Source organism: Eublepharis macularius, chromosome 5, assembly GCF_028583425.1.
Source record: "Eublepharis macularius isolate TG4126 chromosome 5, MPM_Emac_v1.0, whole genome shotgun sequence".
In the NCBI taxonomy this organism is placed as follows: domain Eukaryota; kingdom Metazoa; phylum Chordata; class Lepidosauria; order Squamata; family Eublepharidae; genus Eublepharis; species Eublepharis macularius.
The window spans coordinates 99,658,825-99,681,412 of NC_072794.1; the positions used below are offsets into that span (position 1 = coordinate 99,658,825).

At 41.4% G+C, this 22,588-nt stretch overlaps 1 protein-coding gene across 2 annotated transcripts in view; it reads right to left on the reverse strand.

Moving 5' to 3' along the window:
* IPO13 (importin 13) overlaps positions 1–22,588 on the reverse strand; it is a 100,795-nt gene that overhangs the window by 68,223 nt on the left and 9,984 nt on the right. For both annotated transcript variants that reach the window (XM_054981037.1, XM_054981036.1), the window contains exon 2: positions 7,196–7,932. In XM_054981037.1, the coding sequence (XP_054837012.1) occupies positions 7,196–7,932 (737 nt within the window). The remainder of the gene's footprint in view (positions 1–7,195; positions 7,933–22,588) is intronic.

Sequence of the window (22,588 nt, forward strand, 5' to 3'; positions counted from 1 at the left end):
TGGTGCCATGCGTGTAACCATGGCTGTGCCATTAACCTGTAGATATAAGCTGTCACCAAATTTGAAGTAATTATGAGTAAGCACGAAGTGGCAAAGTTCAGTGGCGAGGTGTGCTGTGGTTTTGTCCGGGATATTCCTGATGGCTTACAGTCCATCCGCATGTGGGCTATTGGTGTACAGAGCCTCAACATTCATAGTTGCTTGGATGTTGTCATCTGTTAGGTTGTCAATGGACTGTATTTTCCTGAGAAAATCAGTAGTGTCCCATAAATAGCTGGGTGCGCTGGTGGCATACTGCCTGAGGACAGAGTCCAAATATCCTGAGACTCCTACTGTGAAAGTGCCAATTCCTGAAACACTGGGGCGTCCTGGGTTAGCTGGTTTGTGGATTTGGGGTAGTAGATAGAATGTTCCTGGCCGTGGTTCTTGGGATTTGTCCATATGGATATGTTCTTGTATGTCCATGGGGAGTGTCTTTAATATTTTATTGAGTTCTCTTTTGTATTGCTTTGTAGGGTCAGAAGGTAGTGTTTTACAGAATGTTGTGTTGGAGAGTTGTATCTCTGCTTCCTGTGTGTAGTTATGTTTGCCCTTGATTACAAATGCGCCACCTTTGTAAGCTTCCTTGATTACGATGCCAGAATTATTTTTGACCAAACAAAGTATATAACCGTGTCCAACTAACTATGCAGCACATGTGCTGTATTGACTATTAATATCAATGAAAAGGCTGTAATGACCATTCAGTTAAGCATATAATTATTTCAAGCTATATCATAAATATTAAGGATGTAAATTTATTAGTCCAACCACTCGGATATATCATTCATAATAAGTCATATTTTGTCCATAACATATGTTTGTACAAAGAATGTTGTCATATTACAATGCCAATAAATATTTCCAATATAATTAGTGTAACTGCTGACGGGTTCGCCAGCAAGAGGTTCCCGTTCCGGATTCCCCTTTCTCAAAGCAGTTACCACTGTGAAATATACAAAATAATTTTCAGCATAATTATAAATATATTTATAAATATACATGCATATGTAATGTTATAACCAAAGCACTATATACTCACAAATACCAGTTTTGATGGATGTAATATCTCAATAAATACTGTAAAGCAAAAACCACACATCAAATTCATAAAATATTCATAAAATATCATCTCAGTTAATATCAAAATCTATCCATATACAGTATAAATTTTAAAATTGTTACAGGCATACTTACAATCAACAAGTCAACATTTTTTCAATCTTCAAAGTACATAGTGGCAGCTCGCTCAATAGCGTCAGCAATTCAATTAAACACATGCAGCTGTTAAATATTACATCCAATTGATGAATGAATCAAAATTTCAGTTTCATTTAAAGTGCTAGTGCTCCTAGAGTTTCCTCATAAGAATGCTGCCAAGTCAAATGAATTATTTAAACCCCTTGGTTCCATGGATCGTAATTTAAACGTCCACCAAGCCTCCTGCTGCAACAGGTCCCGCTGCGACATTGATGGCTCCTTGTAACGGCTCACATACAGTACAGTATATACGAAATCATTATCACCATGTCCCATATCTTTAAAGTGTGTTACTAGCGGCGCTTCCTCGATCTTCCTCCATAGTCTCGACCAATGTTCCTGAATTCTTATTTTGATGGGTCGTCCTGTACATCCTACATACATTTTTTCACATGGGCATACTATCAAATATACAACATTTTGGCTATTACAATTTGAAAACTCCTTCCAATATAATCCTAAGTCCTTCAGTTGTTGTGGTGACATCACAAGGTCACACGTATTGCACTTGCCACATTTATAATGCCCTTTCGGTAGTTCCCTTAATGGAATCTTCCCTGTTATGTCCGTATGTACCAGTTTATCCCTAAAGCTTTTTGTTCTACGGAGGGCAATAAGTGGCTTGCCCTTACATCCCGGCAAGCTTTCCACCAGGGGCCAATATTTCCAAATGATACTCCTAATGCGTCTCGTCTCGTGTTGTATATTTGATAGTATGCCCATGTGAAAAAATATATTTATAAATATATTTATAATTATGCTGAAAAATATTTTGTATATTTCACAGTGGTAACTGCTTTGAGAAAGGGGAATCTGGAACGGGAACCTCTTGCTGGCGAACCCGTCAGCAGTTACACTAATTATATTGGAAATATTTATTGGCATTGTAACATGACAACATTCTTTGTACAGACATATGTTATGGACAAAATATGACTTATTATGAATGATATATCCGAGTGGTTGGACTAATAAATTTACATCCTTAATATTTATGATATAGCTTGAAATAATTATATGCTTAACTGAATGGTCATTACAGCCTTTTCATTGATATTAATAGTCAATACAGCACATGTGCTGCATAGTTAGTTGGGCACGGTTATATACTTTGTTTGGCTGGTTGCTCCGTGCCTCTCTCTGTTTGTATTTTTAGAATTATTTTTGAGGCTGTTTATGGCATCTCTTTCCGCACGGCTGAGATTCTGCTTTAAGTGGTGTTGTTTGCTCCTATAATCATTCAGCTTCTATGATTCAGGATGAGAGATCACCTTTTATGTTTCGCAAGAGAAATACAGGACTTGTATTGGGGTCCTAATAAAGAGTAGATCATACTTTACCCAGATTATACTAAAGTGTCAATATAACATTATCAATTCACAAAAGCAAAAAGCTCTTGCAAGACAGCTGAAGCTGCAATACTACATCAAGTATCCTGCCATCTTTTGTATCCAGTATCAAGATCAAGATTTAAAAAAAAAAGAATTATATTCCTATGATTGAGGATGAGAAGAATGTAATGCATACTATCTCAACTGAAATAAATTTGCAGTTTTAAAAGTATTACTCTAAACTGTATAGTAAGGGAAAAGAACCATCAGAAGAAGACTTGGAAAGTTTTTTCTCTCATCTTGATCTTCCATATTTAGATATGACTCAATGACAATTACTAGCTGAGTTTTTGCATATGGATAAATTAAGGATGTGATAATGAGTATGAGCACTGGTAAATCTCCAGGACCAGATGGGTTCCCTATTGAATGGTAAATACCCTTTTAAGATTTTTTAATTCTAAAATTATATCAATTGGTCAATATGATTTTTTAATCTGGTATACTACCATCATCGCTACAGGACGCTTAGATTACTGTCATTCCAAAACCAGGCAAAGACCACACTCAACATGCAAACATTCAACCTATTTCTTGATTAATGTGGATGTTAAGATACTAACTGCCATTCTTGCTAGTAGACTTCAAAAGGTTATTAGAACCTTGGTGCAAGTAGACCATGTAGGATTTATACAAAGTATGCAAGGATCTGATAATCTTAGATTGGTTGCTGATCTAATTGCATTAATTAGAAAGGGATCAAATCAAGTTGTGATTCTTTCACTTGATATTGAAAAAGCATTTGATAAAATATATTGGAAGTTTATTTTCTCTACATTGCTTAAATTTGGCTTCCCTCATGAATTTCTGAAATGGATTAGAAATCTGTATTCATCCCCTCAGTCTAGGGTACTGACCAATGGTATTCTTTCTGTACCATATCCTCTTGGAAGAGGTACTAGGCAAGGTTGTCCTCTTTCTCCTCTCATTTTTGATTTATATTTCAAACCTCTGGTATGTGCTATTATGCAAATAATAATATACATGGTTTTATACATAATTTTTTAGAATTTAAAATTATTTTATATGCAGATGATCTTTTATTTATCTCACAACCTCAGCCTTCCATTCCTAAATTAATGAATCTGATTAATAATTTTGGTGATGTGTCTGGTTATTCAAGTAACTGGACAAAATCAGAATTGATGCCACTGGGAACCAATGTATCACAGAGTGTAATTACTGAGGGACATTTTCAATGGTGCCCAGATGTTAATTATCTTGGAATATTGATTCCAAGGAATATTAAGGACATGATTTAGTTGAATTTTAATAAATTGATCTCAGATATATCCTTAGGTTTTAATAGATGGGCAACCTTAAATCTGTCATTATGGGATAAACTAAATACACTCAAAATGAATATTATACCTCAAATTATATATGTTATGCATGCGATCCCTTTTTATATACTTTGTAGATATATTCATAAAATTAATACTTTGTTTCAGAAATTTCTGGGGTTCAACACCACCCAAGTTTTCTCTAAAGAGGATGCAACTTGCAATTAATGGATGATTTGGTCTTCCAGACCTTACTATTTATCATCAGGCATATTTGTTAGCGTGTACAAATTACTGGGATCCCTCCACTTATTTGGAGTATACATCTTGGGCTCTTTCGAAGGCCTCTTTTTTAGAACCACTTTTTAAGGGTATACTTATGTTAAAATGAGTTTTGTTCCTCCAGCAATTTCTGCAGCTAGAGAAGTATGGCACATAATATTACGACAATATCAATTTAACTTGTTCTCACATGCTAAATTAAAATTATGGTCAAATCCAGATTTAAAAACTGGAAAAAAATCTTTTTTATGGAAGGCTTGGACAGATAAGGCAATTTTTACTCTAGATCAAATTGATAGGTAATAATGATCAGTTGTTGTCATTTTTTCAACTGAGGTCTAAATACGATTTGCCAACTTCTGCTGAATGGCAATATTTACAATTGCAACATTTGTTGGCATCCAAATAGGATCTGGCAGCTTTGAGTGCTTCAGAATCTCCCCCACTTTTGGAGATCTTATTGAATCAATACAGAAAGTGAAATCTATTTCTATATAAATATTTGAGGTCAGTTAATAATCATGATACTCAGAAGATCTTATAAACTTATCAACATTTGAACATATCACATAGAAGGTAACTGCAAACGGACTTTTAGATATTTGGAAATCTTTTACAGATATCTGGAAATCTTTTACAGATATCTGAGTATAGATTTGCCAACAGTGTTTTTGTAACCAGCACTTTGTTTGTTTGTTTGTTTGTTTGTTTGTTCTCTCTCGCTCTCTCTCTCTCTCTCTCTCTCTCTCTCCCTCCTGTTTTCCCCTCTTGATTGCTTTTTTGTGTGTGTTATGTTTTTGCACTAATAAATAAAAAACTTGTAATACTGAAAAGCTTTCCACTTATGGTCACACACTGATCTGAATAGGTTACCTAAATACTCTCTTTTAGGTTATTATGGGAACAATCCCATAATACTCACAGGAAAGTATCTCTTGGACTGCAACTTGTATCAGCCAGGAATGAATTTTAGAAAATCAGGTATCAAAACCTTTGTGTAGATGAAGTACTCCACAGTTAGAGGGAATTTTAAATGCTTTATTAAAGATCAAAATATAACTGTCTCATTGACTTCGAATATTTCATCTTTGCTCTAGATCTTTCCTCAGGTCCTGACATTAAAAAGCATAACTACTATTGCACATAAATAGGGCAGATCACTTCCTTGAGGCAACACTGAACTGTCTACCTTATACTGTGCCCACCACTCTGATGAAGCTAACAGAGCAAAGACAGTGTTTCAAAAGTGGCTGGGAGGCATAGGCCTCTAGCCCAGTAAATGGGACACTGCAGACCCAGATTATTCCTGGCTTTTGGTCTTCAAATTTCCCACCAAGGAAAATTTACAGAAATGATGGAAGAGAGCTGTAATCATAACTTGGAATTTAACAAATATACTCTCTGATCCAGGTTAAAAATAATTGCCAGAATATGCCCAAGTGGGAAAAAGAGGTTATTATTAAGCTATGACACATGGCTCCATGACACAAATAATGCTATTGTTTTCTACTAAAACAATACCTGAAAAGACTCCAAATTGCCCAAACCCAAGCAAGCCAATGTTCCTCCCACCACTACTTGAAATCTTCATAATTAGCTTCTAAAATCCCTCTGGGGAATTTGCTCCAGATCAATTACTAGTTTTATCAAGAATATCTTCCAGCCCATAATGTGCAACAGGAACTCAATGCGGCTCTGTCCTTCAATGGCACTGAAACAGTAGTGTACTTCGACATCCTTTTAGATATTCAAATACTGGTATCATTTTCTTTTCTCTAGGCTGAACATGCTATATATTCTAAACCTATATTGGTTGTTGTGAGTAGTTCTGCCACTTCAGAAATATAGCTCCAGTTTCCTCAGCAACACATCTTATTGATAAATTTTCAGGCAAGACTTTTGGTCTCAGATACTGAATATTTCATCTGTACTGTAAGCACATGGAGTTCATGAGGGAAAAGGGAAGAGTAAACTATATCATAGGCACGATCTGCTAAAAGAACCTTCCCAACTTGTGTGTTATGTTTACTTCCAGAAGCTCAGTGATATAATCACAAGAGAAGCACTCCCTCCTAGTCTCTAATTTGACCCTATTTTGAAAGAGACAGATGCGGGAACACTTTCCTCCCCCATAATGTACACACTCCAATCTGACATTGTGCCTAAGAGGTTACAAAACCAATGCCCTACAACAAACCCATGTGGAGAAAAGGTTGTGCTCATCTTTTTCCAAGAGTTTTTTGAGGTCTCCATTCATGCTATGCATTCTCCAACATTAAACAATGCAAGGGAACAGCTAAGTGAGCTAACAAAAAGAGATGACTGAAGATCTTTATGAAGAGCAGAACAGAAGATTCTAAATGGGCCCCAAAATTAGCTCACTGACTATAACAGAAACGGTGCAGGAACTTAATAGAGGACACATCACATCTTTTCCTATCAGATGGATTATAACATAGTCAACAATTGCTCTTGTAGATTAGCAGCATCTAGAGAACTCAAGCGTGTGAGAGATATTTCACATCTCTCTTGATGATTTTTGCTGATTTAAAAATTAATCAAGACTGGGATGCTTTCAACCGAATGTCAGTACTAATTGGTTCTGTTTTGAATTAGTTACCATGATAATGAGGAAAAAAGGTGTGAACCAAGAGTTAAAGGTTGCTTGCAAAGGATCATGCCACCTAATCAATTCCCCATTCTTCCACTGCAAACTTTATATGTTGGTTTCCTGTGCCCACACTGTCTGTTGAAGTAAAATATATGAATATGATGCTCCACCCCCTGCACTCTAGATTCTGGCCTGGGAAAACGGTGTGGCTCCTGAAGGGTGATGGAAGTTCTGCTAACAGTGGTGCACTCTTGGCAGCTGCATAAGAAAAGTGGTTTATAGCACAGGCAAAAAATCTTTTATGCCCACAATGTGAGATTAATCCTTACCTCTGAGCATCAGGCTGGGAAATGGCATTGACAATAGCCTCCACTGCTGTGTCAAATAGTTCTGGATCACGGAGGGAGGTGAAGGCTGCCTGGATCAAGTTCTCACACTCCATAAGGGGGATCTCCAGCTGTACCCAGCTGGAAAAGCACTTCAGCACCTTCTGTTTAATGAAGCTGGGAGAGTCTTGTTGCTGCAACAGCTGTTCGAGTAGGGGGAAGACAGAGCTGCACTCCTGTGCCAAGACACCACGCACCTGCCCCTTGCGGTACTGAGGCAGACGGCTGGTTTGGAACTCCTCTGGTAAGACAGTCAGTAGTTCCAAGAGTGCCAGGCAGCGAGCTCGCCCGTCTATGTTAGAGTCCTCTGCCTGAAACATTCGCACCATGTCAGCTACAGCACTCGGCCATGCCTCTGGCATCATGTTGAGTGCCAATGAAGCTAATGCCACACACAGCCGAGTCAGTACAATTTTGGAGCCGCTAGCGAAACGGGTGATGTGGCTGAAGAGCTGTGATTTGAGGGACTCGTACTGGTCAGCTGGGATGTCATTCCAGTAGCGTGAGATCTTGATATGGAGGGCACTGGCCCCAAAGTACTGAATCTCAGGCACCTTGTCCATGTCAAGTAACAGCCAGCTGAAGTGCCAGGCTTGGGGTGAGACTTGTGCTTGCATCAGCCATTTCTGAGCGAGATTCTTGTTTTCAATGTTGGGGTCGTAATACAACTGGTGAAGTGCCTGCAGAAAAGAAAACAACAGTTCAGGGTTTTCTATATCCTCACATGCCCCAAGACAATAAAGCCAGATTCTAAGTGATCAGTGCTTAGCCCCTGAAATATTAACTCTCTGTAATATGGATAGTTAGTTCAACAACCCTACAGTGGATAGCCTACATAGACTTCTACTTACTGCCTCTGGTACAGAAAAATCTCTCTGGATCAAAGCTCCCATCATACACCATGCCCTCACTGAGCTAGAAGTATTTTAGCAATAGGGACAATAGCATAGATAAAGATAACTAGGGGGTATTAGGATTCAAGTTCACACAAGAGGAGTTGCTCAGAATTGGTGTGTTGCAGATTAGTCAATGTGGAAAATTCTGCTCTGCAATGGAAATGGTTAACTATAGTTTTAAACTACAAGTTAGAAAAGAGCGACTCTTTATTAATATAATAAGGGGCATAGAAGGGACAAGTTTCTTCCCTTGCTTGCACTCCCTGTAATGATCTTGTTTAGTTACTGACCATACTTTTAACTGGATTCTAACATCATGGGAGATCATGACTGCAAGAAGCTGCCGAAAGGGGGAGGGGACTGGGAGAGGGGGGAGACACCACAAAACAAAGAAGCAGAGTTATTTTTATTGCTCACAAATTACTGGAGTCTGAAGTAAACAAAAGGGCAGTCAAATTTGCAGACAACAGCATTTCATCCATGATGGTGAAATCCCAGAGACATTTAAAGAGCTCTAAAGGGATCTTTCCAAATCGAACGAATAAGCAAGAAAATGACATATGAGATTCAAGGTAAGTAGATGAAAATTGATGCCCCTAGGGACAGAAAAAAATCCTAATTGACATTTGAACTGATGAGATCCAAACTGATTACTACTACTTAGGAAAGATTATGGCCAAAATCCTGCCCTTCTTGGGAGTAAGTCCTACTGAACTGAGCAGGATTTACTTCTCCGTAAAGGACATCACATAGCTGGAAAAAGTATAGAAAGGGGCAAGAAAAATGACAATGAAATTCCCTTGGACAGCCGCCTGTGTTGAGTTTTGTTTCATGCACTTAGAACAAGATGTCCAGAACATGGCCTCAGCAGAGGAAGCAACAGAACAAGCAAGCAACTGTGCAGAAAAAGAAGCCTCTATTCAATCTACAACCTATCTTCTGAGATGAAGCTTATCCTCAGGTGGCTGTATTCAAATCACATTGCTGAACACATAAAACAGGCACCTGAGATCCCGACACATCACTTCCAGTTCATTTTATCACTGAAATATCAATCTACTCCAGTCATCTCAATATATCTAGTTACAGTGTTCCTACAGCAACAAGTTTCTGCAACATTCTGTCACAAGACGAAAGTAGGTCTATATGAAACCCCCAGGGCCAGAAGCCGTATCTCCCCATGAAGATGTCATCACCTTTTCTCATGGAAAGACAAGTCAACACACCAGAAATGTAACAGCAGCACTTTAATTACTTGGCTCCTTTTCCAGTGGTTAACTGTCACACCATAGCCTGGCCAGCTCACTTCTGATCTCCACTTGCTTACACCTAGGTGCTAGGACTGTTTCCTAGCCTCAGTCTTCTCCCAGCTCATTAAGCTCCTGGCCACTATAACCTGCAGGATTAAGCCAGGGGTAGCTAGTCCGCCTGGGCCAGGTAAGAAAAGATTCTCCTGGCTTCTCTCTGGGCCAGGAATACTGCCTTCTGAGTATCCTCATTAGCAAAGGCTTCAACCAAGCCTGTCTGCCCACACCTCCATTCCAACTTTCAGCCTGCTGCTTCCCCTACAGCTTTCAGCCGGATGCTTTATCCCTCTTCCCCTGGCCACTCCCAGTTCCTGCTCCTGAGCAAGCCCTTTCTCTTGAGAAGGCTTTTACCTGAGAGAAAACCTTTGCACCACAGAGATCTAGTATTATTTATTTATTTTATTTATATCCCGCCCTCCCCACAAGCGGGCTCAGGGCGGGCCTCCCTCTGGTCTGCTCCTCCCTTGCTCTTGCAGGCTCAACTAGCTCTCTCCTTGGCTCTGCAGCCAAGCTGCTGCCTTCCTTGGGGCTGTGCCCTTACTCCACCCAGTCTCCTCCAAGGGAAGGGTATCTAGGACTGTGACAGTCTGCTAAGACAAATCTATGCCATTTGGGCTTTATGATCTCTTGTACTTTCACTAACAGTGCAATCCTAAGAAGAGTTACTCCAGTCTAAGCCCACTGAAATCAATGGACTTATACTGGAGTAACTCTGCTTAGGATTGTACTGTAAAGGTAGTCATTCTCCCATGGCAAAAGAAATATTGAGACAACCCAAAAAAAGAAAGTGTTGTACTAATGGGATTATCTGAAATCAGGGATGAGCAGTAAAATGGCAAAGTTTGCACCAACTAATTCAGGAAGGGGAAAACCAAAGTGATTTCTGAAAAGCTCCAAGAGGCTGTTTTCAGATAGGGGGAGTGAGAAACAACATGGTAAATGGTTCAGTATAAAGTGAACAAAGAACACTGAGTAAAAAAAAAAGCCCTAACCAAATGAATACACTGATAGGATCTGTATTGGCAGTGACTGAACAAGAAAGAAATCTTGGGTTTGTGGTGGACAGCTTAATAAACATATCAACTCACTATGCCACACTGGAACATATTCAGTGCTAGATATTATTAGGGTAGGAATAAAACAACCAATATTGTAATGCTCTTCTACAGATCTATGGTGAAGTTGCATTTGTCATAATGCAGAGAGTTCCATTCACCTCATTTCCCCCCCCCCCAACTCATAAGAGCTGGGAAAAGAGCAATAAAAGAAGATAGGCTGTAATAGAGATTTATAAAATTAAGTTTAGTGTAGATAGAGAGAACTATTTTCCCCTTCTATAATGTAAGAACTGGGGGCACCAAATACAACTGATTATCAGAAGATTCAGGATAGGCAAAAGTACTTTTTTCTTACAGCAGTTAATGTATCTAATTCTCAATGGGATTGAAGTCATAAACAGACAAGATACATCTTTCTGCAAATCTGAAAAACATCCTAGGTTTACAGAAAAATCTGAAATCTAAAAAAAAAAAAATCAGGGGGTATAAAGCTCCCAAAATAACAGAAGCAGTACCTGTAGCTTTATGAAACAAATGCCCACAGTAGCCATTGGTTAGGCAACCACACAATACTGCCAGTCTTCAAGCCTTGGTTGCTGTCAATACAAGGCAAGGGGAGGGGCAGAATTTTCCACATCTACTTTGGCCTTTGATGGACAATTCATTGGACCCAGGCCTGCCAGCAAGCTCCAAACAACTTGCTGCCACATACCTTGCATGACTCACCCCAGCCCGGCTGCTTGTTACTTTTCAATAGCAGTCACTTCATAACAGCCAGTGTGGTGTTGTGGTTAGCATGTCAGACTAGGATCTGGGATGCCTAGGTTCAAAACACCACTCTGCCATGGAACGTCACTGGGTGACGTTTGGCCAATTACATATTTTCAAGAGGATAAAAAGGAGGAGAGGAGAATGATGTAAGCTCTTTGGGTCCTCATTTTGGAAGAAACTGGAGTACAAATGAAATAATAAATATAGCTGAAGATGGGGGTCAGATAAAAAAATGCATTGGTGGGTAGGAGGGAAGGAAGGAAGCAGGGAATATGGGGGTTGCCAAGAGAAGGAAAGAGAAAATAATATGAGAAAGGAGATAACAGGGGGAAATAAGATACCCCCTGCAGGTCCTTGTGGGTTCCCGACCTCACAACTGGACCTTAGTTATCCCAGGTAGAGGCTGCCAAGGGGAGAAAAGGAGGGAAAGGTGAAGACAAAGAGGCAGATAAAGGTAGGCTTGTTGGTAGGTGGGAAGGAGAGAAGGAAGCAGGAAAAGAGGAGAATCCATGGGAGTTGTCAGGTAACGGAAAGAAGAAATATTGAAGGAGGGGAAAATGTGATGCCTCCTGCAGGTTTTTGCAGGTTCCCGACTTCTTATCTTTAAAAACTCACTGCCATATGACATAGCAACTGCTACTAGCTTAGATGGCTGTCAAAGGTAATTAGATGCATTCATGGAGAATAGGTCACCAGTAATGAACCATAAACGATAAATGGAGCCTCCACGTGCATAGGCATGTTAACTTATGAATACCAGTAGCTGAAGGAGCAACAGCATGGTGAGAAGCTTGCCTCTCTGTCCTGCTCACAAGCCGCCCAGAGGTATCTGATTGGAGATTCTGGGAAGCAGAATGACAGATCAACCATCTGCCTCATCCAGCAGGGCTCCTCCTATGTCTGTAAGCAATATAGATGCCCCAAAACATAAAAGGTTGAACTGAACTCTTGCCCATGATAAGTCTGTCCATCATGCTACAATGTCCCTACATGTGTGTGTCTGGTAACTGGCTCAGCTTGGACCTCTATACTTCCAATGCTCAGGTCTACAGAATGTTTCCTAAGATAGCAAGTAAAAAGGCAAAGGTAGTCCCCCGTGCAAGCACCGAGTCATTACTGACCCGTGGTGGGACATCGCATCATGACATTTTCTTGGCAGATTTTTTACAGGGTAGTTTGCCATTGCCTTCCCCAGTCATCTGCACTTTACCCCCAGGAACCTGGGTACTCATTTTAGTAAGTACACATGTATTTATGCCCCTAAGAAGGGGAACTGCTTGTAAAGGAACATTTTAACATTAGTACTAGCTACTGTTCTGTTCTCAAACCTGTGGCTGAAGGAAGGGCACAGAATGGAGTGTTATATATAAGCTGGGCATGTGGTGCTATTCTTGGGCTAATACCAGAGATGACTAAGCATGTAATGCAATACCTTGTAAACAGCCCAGTATACAGGGCAGATCTTGTACACTACAAGGGGAACTCTCTCCAACACATGAATACTACTGGGATACAGCCACCCTGAAGAGCACCTGGCCACATAAGTATACTAATATTGGAAACTGCTCAGGCAACATCTCTGGAGCCCTGAACAGAAAGCCAAACAGGATACAATTCTTTCTTCAGAACTCTTAAGCACACAGCACTGTCCCCCAGATTGTTTAAGGAGCATGAGTGCAAATTCAGAGTCTCAGTTCTGGTGATTAGGAAAACTGACTAGAAGCAGCTGCCATGCACCCAGTGTCCCTGGAGCAATGCTTCCTTCTGCTTAGCCTCCTCTGAGCTTTCGTTCAAGAAAATAGTTTCTCTCCTTGACAGCATTAGGTAAATAATTGCAAGAGGTATCCTCAAACTGCTGAAGACTGAGTAATAAGTAAGAGAAGGATATTCAGGCAAAGGTCTACAATTAAAAATGGCAGGGTACATTAGGCCACACTGGGCCAACCCCACTCCCAATCACCCCCTCCTGCATTCCTACAAACAGGATCTTCCTGGAAATGATTGTTAAATGTGGCCATTCAAAAGACTTCATGGTTTGCTCAAACCAAGTGAAGTGAGTGTCAACTCAGGAGACTGACAACACACTGCTCACATTCCATGCATGGCCACTGTCTTAGCCCTAGCAGCTCCAGTGCATCAGATCACATTGTGCTACTGTTGACTCTGTGCTGACTGCCAGACTTCCTGCAAGTGAAGAGATTATGCTAGATTCTCTTGCTTTCAACCCTGCCCAGCCAGCATCTTGATCCTTTCAGCAGCACAGTCAATTGCCATCAGGCAACAGGAACCATAGCAACAAAGCATCATCTGCTCATTCAGACACAATCCTAGACTTCTCCCTCCTATTCTGGCTTTGCAGCATTGAGCCTAGTTGGCTCCTATCAGTCGCAGCCCTTTCATAAACCGAGTATTCTCCATGGATCAAAGGCACAATTGACATCTTCCTCCCACCCACCGAAGCCAAATTGATCCCATATTTTATAATTCTATGCCAGCCACTCTGCAAGGCACACTTGCCAGCAGCTAGAGATATTCTCAAACATACTGAAATATTGCAGGCATTATCCCCTGCCTTCTACCCCCACTGAATATACCATACCCTCATTACTCCACAGATAGTAAAATACATCATAGAGAAGTATGGGGAGCCTCTGGCACCAATGGATCATCCAACACAAGAGTTAAGAGAGAAGCTACCTGTGCTGTTTTTGCATTATGGAATTAAGCATATGCAAGAGGGAAGTATGATTATAGCATTGTGTGATTTTATTTGGAAGCCATGTTGGGCAAAAATTTGATTGCATGGTATATAAATGCATAAAGGAAAATAATTAAATCACAAGACACACAAACTAGCAGCGTTAGCACTAGAGCAACATTGTTAATGTAACATCCTTGTAGCCCACTTCTATCCTGCTTCTTGATACTTTAAATTCAAACTGCACAATCCCTTTTTAGGTATGCTCTACAATGAATTTTTTGATAAGGGTAGCATGATCATGATTTTGTTGATCGTTAAATAGGAGGCCATTATAAGAATCTCGAAAGATAGGGCCATTTCTTCGCTTGGTACAGCAGGCTAGCATAGAGTAAAACAATAATCATGAGACCAGCCACCAGAATACACACACTTTAAAGACAGAAGCCCTATTGTCCATAAACAATGATATCTTGCAACATAGGAACAAAAGTCTTACTTCTAAGTATCACAGAACCAAGGCGAGGTAGTATACATGAGACCTTCTGAAACACAATGCATACCAAGTAGTGCAAGGCAAACCTACGGAGCCACAATGTGCACAAGCAAGAGCTTAGCTTTGCTGCAGATGCCCTAGCAGCCTATCCCTGAAGTACTGTTGAGCTACAGCCCTGGGGAGTCATTTTAAACTCATGCCAGCACAGGTTTGTGCCAACCTACCTAGAACTGTAGGATTTAAAAAGGTCTTTAGAAAGAAACATTACTTGCCTTCCTTCACTGTTCTTGCTAGCCTCACAGAAGCAGAGCCAGACACTTCACAGGCTTTGGCACTACATTAGTACAGGGGCCATGTGTTCGTGCTGTGGTTCACATAATAAGCCATAAGGCAATAATCTGGTCACTGGCTATTAAGACATTTAAAGTCCATTTCTATTTGAAATGAAATTCTCAATGTGCACTAAAAATCCTAGGAAATCCCAGGCTCCCATCAGTTCCATTGAACCCCACTGGGAAGAGTAGGTGATCAGGAATGCTACACCTAGTTGCACAAGGGGAAGAAACTCAAGCTGTTCTGGCAACAGTAAAACAGCAACAGCATTTTTGAAGTGAAAGAGGCACTTAAATTTCTATTCCCCAACATCTTAATCTGAAGGCACCTGTCTCAGCTGCTGCATTGTCCAGCCTAGTAGCTCATCATCTCAAATTAAAAGTGATAGGAATCAAATTTTCTTATCCATGGCAGTGAGTCTGGATGTCAGTTCCTAGATGATCTAACACCCCCCCCCCCCCACAATATATGCTGACAGAAACTCACAAAAAAGGAGGTGAAGAACGGGAGCCTGCATGCAAAGAAAACCAAAGATAAACACAGGAGAAAGGAAGAACTCATCAGTTAGTTACTGATGGTTGCTTCTTTGGGGAAAAGATGAACAAGCTAAACCAGAGCTAGCACACAAAAAGTTAAATGGAAACTTGATAGTTCAGCTTTATCCCCCTTGGAATGAAAGAGGGAGTTAACAGGAAAGCACAGGCTCCTGTTGACCAGCACCCCACTGCTGGTTCTAATCTGGGTTTTCCCAACTAGACAGGTGAACTCTGTCCTACCAATTCTGACATTTGTTCCTCTCATCTCCAGTGCTGGCTCACTTACTCCATTTGATACCTTCCTTAATGCTGAACACCTCAGGAGGAGAATAAAATATTTTGCTGATTTTGTCCATTATAAATTCATGCTCTTTTCTTTTTCAGCTGCCATCTACCCATTTAAATAACACAAGTACATCACCTTGATCCACATCACTTCTGGAAATCCTCAGCGCCTTTGATAACTTACTAAGGCCTGCCTCCTTGCCTCCTACTCCTTGAGTAATAATTTGTCAAGTTTTTCAGATGATGAAATAGAAGCTATCTGCTCTGATTCCAATACCTTCATAAGAAAGTAACAAAGGCCTTGCTGGATCTGACAAACTGTCCATCTAGACCATCATCCTCTTTCATACAGTGACCAATCAGTTGCCATGGAGGTCCATCAAACAGTGCATAGAGACCAAGGCCTTCCCCTGATGTTGCCCATAGCATTGGTATTTGGAGTAATAAACCTCTGAATATAGAGGTTCTCTTTAGTCACCATGGCCAATAGTCACAGATTGAACTATCCTCTATGAAGCTATCTAATCCTCTTTAAAATCATCTGTGCTCATCACTATCATGTACACTTACAGTGGCGCTCATACTTTAATTACTTGTGGAGTAAAGAAGTATTCCCATTGTCTGTCCTACGTCCTTCATTTTCCTCCACTTCTCTCTTTTCCTATAAACCCCATCAACCCTTTCCTCTTTCCCCATCTCACTCAATAACCTAATCAACCAGGTGACCTCACTGACTACTTTAATTTCTTAGTTGTCTTTGTCTTCTGTTACTGCACCTCAGCCCTTATCTCTACCCAACATTCTACTGTTAAAACCATTCATCTGTTCTATCATTCTGACCACACAAACACCCCCCTTTAAGTTCCTAAACTGACTTCCTTTCCATTCCCAGATCCAGCACAAACTCCTCACTTCTGAAATCTTCCATGGCTTAGCACCACCCGATGTCCTGATACATCCCTCCCTGTCACCTTTGCTCCTCGAACTACACCATCCCAAAGTTTCCTGTAATCTCAAACAACTTCATCCTTTCTCATTTGCTACTGCCCTACATCTAGAACTGGTCCCAGAACACCTATAACCTCTCTCAAATTTTTCAAATCCCTCTACAAAACTCATCTGTTCCATGAAGCCTCTGGCACAATCCTTTTTTCTCCCCCCTTCTACTTTTATTTTAATTTTATTTACGTTATTTATAGTCTGTCTTTCTTCCTGAGAATCAAGGCAGATTACACAGTGTTAGTACAGTTAATTTCAAGGACATTTCAATAAACAAAGTAATAGTGTCTATACATGCAAATTTGCAATGATTTAAAATCAGCTAAAAACCCCCAACATGAAACAACCTAGAACTACCCCTACTGAAACCAGTCCAAATGTCTGTTACATGAATGAACATATTCTTCTATTCTTTATCACTGCCTCCACCTCCTTTCCCTCTCTTTGTTGCCTCCCTTATATCACATTTCAGATGATAAGCTCCTCAGGCCAGTGTCCCATGTACTCTATAAAGTGCCATGCTCAGTGATGATACAACAACCACCTACCTCATTGAGGGAAGAAGCATGCACAAAGCTGTACATTGACAGCCAGAAAGCATTTTGTCCAACCACAAGACATTCAACCACAAGACAATAAAGGTCATGCAGCAGAGCAGGAGGAGCTATCTTCCTATAGGCCACTCTTGCTTCAGGCACAATTGCATGTCAGATGAGCCTTTGGCTAAGCAAGGTAGTTTGCTGCTTATCTCTCTGCTGATATAATTGGCATATGCAGTTTTTGGTGATGCAAGCTTGAAACACTGGGAGAAATTCTCTCCATTCCCTACTCAACAGTTTTGAGAGAAGAGACTGCCGACAAGTTCTTGGAACTGTCACTAACCTAGAACACCAGGATACTCACAAATACAATTCCCCTTTTGGTAGCAGAGCTCTAAACAATCCAACTCATTGGTTGGACTGCTGAGCTTACAAGACCACCATATGGACCAAGAAGCATTGTCACTGTCAAATTTCATCTAGAGCTTCTAACCCTTCTTTTGTGAAGGCTTTTATGTCTTTAACAGATGCATACAGAATGACTAGAGAAAATTCATCAGGCAACTCTTCTCTCAATCTATGCTGGGAAACTTTCATGAGAGAAACTGCCAACAGTTTTTATTTTGAAGAGGTGCAGAAAAAAACAACAAAAAGTTAAGAGCTTACAGGATCAAAGTATAATGAAATGTTCAAAGTGATTTATGTAAACACAATCATGGCATAGTTTCACAGATATCACTTTCTATAGTAACAATGGCGGATCAAAAAGTTCTGTTGCAGAAGAGGTTACTGAATCAGAGCATCTTCATTTACATAGGAGATAAATAGATTTCATTTTGTTTAGAACGCATTAGAGCTTAAAAAACCTTTAGTAAATAATTTTTTCCATTAAGGTGAGATTCCATACATATTGATATTATTGACACCCTGCATCCTTCTATTACATTGTAATTTCTAAATGGACAGTAAAAAAGAAACAGAATATGGGTCCTTTCAGCTCATCTGGCAAAATGCTCAGCAATATAACCTAAAATCAGGATTGAGAATTCTTATGGATTTTGTGATAAATCCAACCCTGTTATTCAGATACCTTTTTACAAGTTGATGTCAGTCTGCTATGTTTCGCTAAAAACCAAGTTTGTGCCCACAGGATAAAAGACTAAAAGTACAATCCTAAGAATGTTTTCCTGGGAGTAAGCTTCAGTAGGAGTCCAAGGATACCTGCTTAGGATTTCTCTGCTAGATATTGTAAATATTGGAGACTAGGCATTTAGTTTTGTATGAACTGTATAAATTACCTTCTCAAATCCCACCAGCTGAATTTCTGAAAGTACAGTGTCCCCAGCACTAGGTGGAAACTATTAGTTAATGGCAACAAATTCAGGTCAACAAACTATTAACTGTAGCAATTTAACTATTTGGCATGACAGATCACCAGGTAGCTTTCCTAGGCACCAGGCCTAACAGGTGAAGCTAGATCCTGCAAAAGTTTAGTTTTGAGATTAGCATTGCTCCTTCAGGTTTTTTGTACATCTATACTTTTTTTATGTTAAACAAATTAGAATACGCTGAAATTCACATGCTTCTTTCAAAAAAGAAAACTGTACTTTCAACAGAGAATTGAATCCCCTGAATGGGAGATAAAACAATGGGCATGTATTGTTTATTTATGGAATGGCAGTGGTTAAACAAGGAACTGTTACCCAAACCCCCGAAGTTTTTATGGGAGAGGGAGGAGGAGAGCATGAAAATGCACCTTGATAGATTCGGCCTGATATTATCAAGTGGTGGGAATAATGCAGGGCTCCTGATTCCATTCTAGTAATTTTTTTTTAATTTAAGGTTTTTTTTAAATGAACTACTTATGACACCATTATAGAAACATGCTCCTCTGTGTATTCCCTTTGCTAGCATTCTTGGTCAAAAAGCAATCTGAGTTCCAATACATAAAGCCAGCTTTACTTTACAGCATAAAAACCTAAAGTACAATCCTAAGGCTAACCTGTAAACTGCTAAGTAAAACAAATAACTCCCATGCTGGTATAACATAGAAGTCATACCAGCATGGCTGTGCCAGCACAGGGACCAGAAATAAGAATCTCCAGGGATGTAACCGGAAAGAAGAAGGGCTTTGATGCTTTGTTATGTAGTGTCGTATAGTAGTTAGGGTGCTGGAATAGGAACCGTCTACATTCAGATCATCACTCTGCCATGAATACTGAGTGCCTTTCACCATTCACTCACCCACTCTCAGTCTAACATACTCCACATGGCTGTTATGAGTATAAAATGAGGACGTGAGGATAAAATGAAGAAATGAGCACAATACACACCACTCTGGGTTCACTAGAGAAAAAGCAGAATAAAAATGTACTAGACAATCCTAAACCTCCTAAAACCAGATCCTCCCCTAATATAACATTATACTAGAGAGGAAAAATGGTTTTAAGTATAAACATGCCCATTGAACTCAATCAAGGTGATGGGGGGGATCTTCCTTCACCCTACTTACATAACCACAGCAAAGCTTTGGATTACAAGTCTGCAGTTAACCTTTACTCTCCTGAACTCCAACCAGAACACCCATCTCTCAGATGACAGGGTGGCAATTCCCAATGGGGCACTCATGGCCTCCACAGTGCCTGCTGATAGGTTTCCTGGTGCCCCTAAGCCTCTTCCCAAACTAAAATAACCAGTCTGGATTTCTCCCACCACATTGGAATAGTATCTACCTCAGAAGAATCCAGGAAGCATCACCTTTCTGTTTGCAGGGAGCACCCATTCAGAAACAGCAGCCTCTATTGTAGAAGAATGCTTGCCTCACAACCTTCCAACATTTTCTGATTGGCCCCAGCATCCCATGGCAGCCATTTTGTAATTGGCCCTCATTTTGTGGTAGGGCTCACTCCTTGTTCTTGAAATTCCAAAACTGCCAACAAAGTTAACAAGATTGAGGTCTCCTATAAAAGAGCAAAAAGCAAAGGCCTACAACTCTCAGACTTTGAGTTGGGCACTCTTAAAACACATACAAGGAAGAAACTTCAGGAAGGGCACTTTGCAAAAATAGTCAAGGGGGAGAACAAACATTGTTACAATATATGTCTAACACTGTTCTGCTTAAAGTTCTTACATGTTCTCAATTTCAGAACATACTCAACTCAGGTCTTCACCTCTCCAGGCTGGGATACAAGGGCAATACAGCCTGCATATGTAAGCAAAGAAGTGGGATCTTCTGGCTCAGATTTTGACTGTTGCAAATGTATCCTCCTCCCAAGTAGTCTCGTGGCAATCATCCATTAATCTGCACCTGCTACAGATGTCTCCCCACATGGGGGCAGAGGGGGCCCCACATGGGGGCACAATGCAGAAAGGAGGGCTCCCTTAAAGATATGCTGGCTGAACATCACTATTACGTCAGTGCGCTGCCATGCCAGTATAACCCGACATAAAAATAGAGGAAAGAGAGAACACAACCACATTTTTGGAAGATTACCATTGCTACTGCTGGCCAAACATTCATGAGCCATACAGCAGCCCCAACTGACACTGTAGACTGAATTCTAACTCCCTACAAGGGTTTGGTAAGTACTGGCTCAGTGACCTCACTATCTCCTCCTGTGAATCTTATTGTGTGGGGAACATCTATAAGGAGAAACTAGAAGAGGTATAGGACCTGGAAAAGCACCATATGCACGATGGGGATGAGACTGACAGGATCCTGCGAGCAGTTAGGCCTACCACATGCTCCTTGGACCCATGCCCTTCGTGGCTGGTGAAGGCCAGCGTAGATGGGCTACGGGATGCCCTGGAGGCCATTGTCAACATGTCTCTGAGCTCTGGGATCTTCCCGGAAGTGTTGAAGGAAGCTGTGGTTAGGCCTCTCCTGAAAAAACCATCTTTGGATCCTACCGACCCGGTCAGTTACTGCCCAGTTTCGAACCTCCCGTTCCTGGGTAAGGTGATTGAGCGGGCGGTGGTAGAGCAGCTGCAGGTCTTCCTGAATGATTCCTCATCCCTAGATCCTTTCCAGTCGGGCTTCCGTCCAGGACATGGGACGGAGACATTGCTGGTCGCCTTGATGGACGATCTCCGTAGACAGCTGGACCAAGGCGGGTCGGCACTGCTGATATTATTAGATCTATCAGCAGCATTCGACACGGTCGATCATGACCTGTTGGTCCACCGCCTTGCCAATGTGGGGATTCGAGGGACAGCTCTGCAGTGGTTTGTCTCTTTTCTCCACGGTCGGGGACAGAGGGTGGCACTAGGGGAGAAGTTGTCATCCCGCCCCCCGTTGGTGTGCGGTGTCCCTCAAGGGGCAATTCTTTCCCCTCTGCTATTTAATGTATATATGCGCCCCCTCGCCCAGCTGGTACGGAGTTTCGGACTTGGGTGCCATCAATACGCAGATGACACCCAATTGTATCTGATGATGGACGGACGGCCTGGCTCTGCCCCAGATGTCCTGGAACGTGCCTTCGGAGCTGTGACTGGATGGTTGAAGCAGAGTCGGCTGAGATTGAATCCCTTGAAGACGGAGGTCCTGCATGTGGGTCTAGGGTCCATGGGTGTGGGACTCCGGCTCCCTGCTCTCGACGGAGCGCTACTTACGCCGGTGTCGAGAGTGAGGAGCCTGGGGGTGGTCCTGGATGCTTCCTTGTCTATGGAGGCACAGGTTGCAGCGGTTGTTAGATCCTCTTTCTTCTATCTAAGACAGGCTCGACAACTTGTCCCCTACCTATCGACCCATGACCTCACAACAGTGATCCAGGCAACGGTCACCTCCAGATTAGACTACTGCAACTCACTCTACGCAGGGCTTCCCTTGGGCTTGATCCGGAAACTGCAACTGGTTCAGAATGCAGCTGCACGGATGGTTGCCGGAGCACCAGTTATGGCTCATGTAACACCTATCCTCCATCAGCTGCACTGGTTACCGGTTGAGTACCGGGTCCGGTTCAAGGTTTTGGTGTTGACCTATAAAGCCCTATGCGGACTGGGCCCAGCATACCTTCGGGACCGCCTTTCCCCATATGTTCCCCGGAGGTCGCTTCGATCAGCCACTAAGAACTTGCTGATGGTCCCTGGCCCCAGGGAGGTCCGTCTGGCCTCTACCAGAGCCAGGGCCTTCTCAGTTCTGGCTCCGACCTGGTGGAACTCTCTGTCTGAGGAAACTAAGGCCCGGCAGGATTTGTTATCTTTCCACCTGGCCGGCAAGACGGAGATGTTCCACCAGGCATTTGGTGGGGGCTAGGCTGTCCTCTCGCCGGCCATACCACTGAAGACCCTCCACCACCCATGCAGGACAATGCTGCATTTTAATATTTAATATTCTACACCCGCCAATTTTAATGGTTTTTTATATGATGTTTTAATGTTTTTATAATGTTTTTACTGTTTTTAATTTGTTGTCAAACC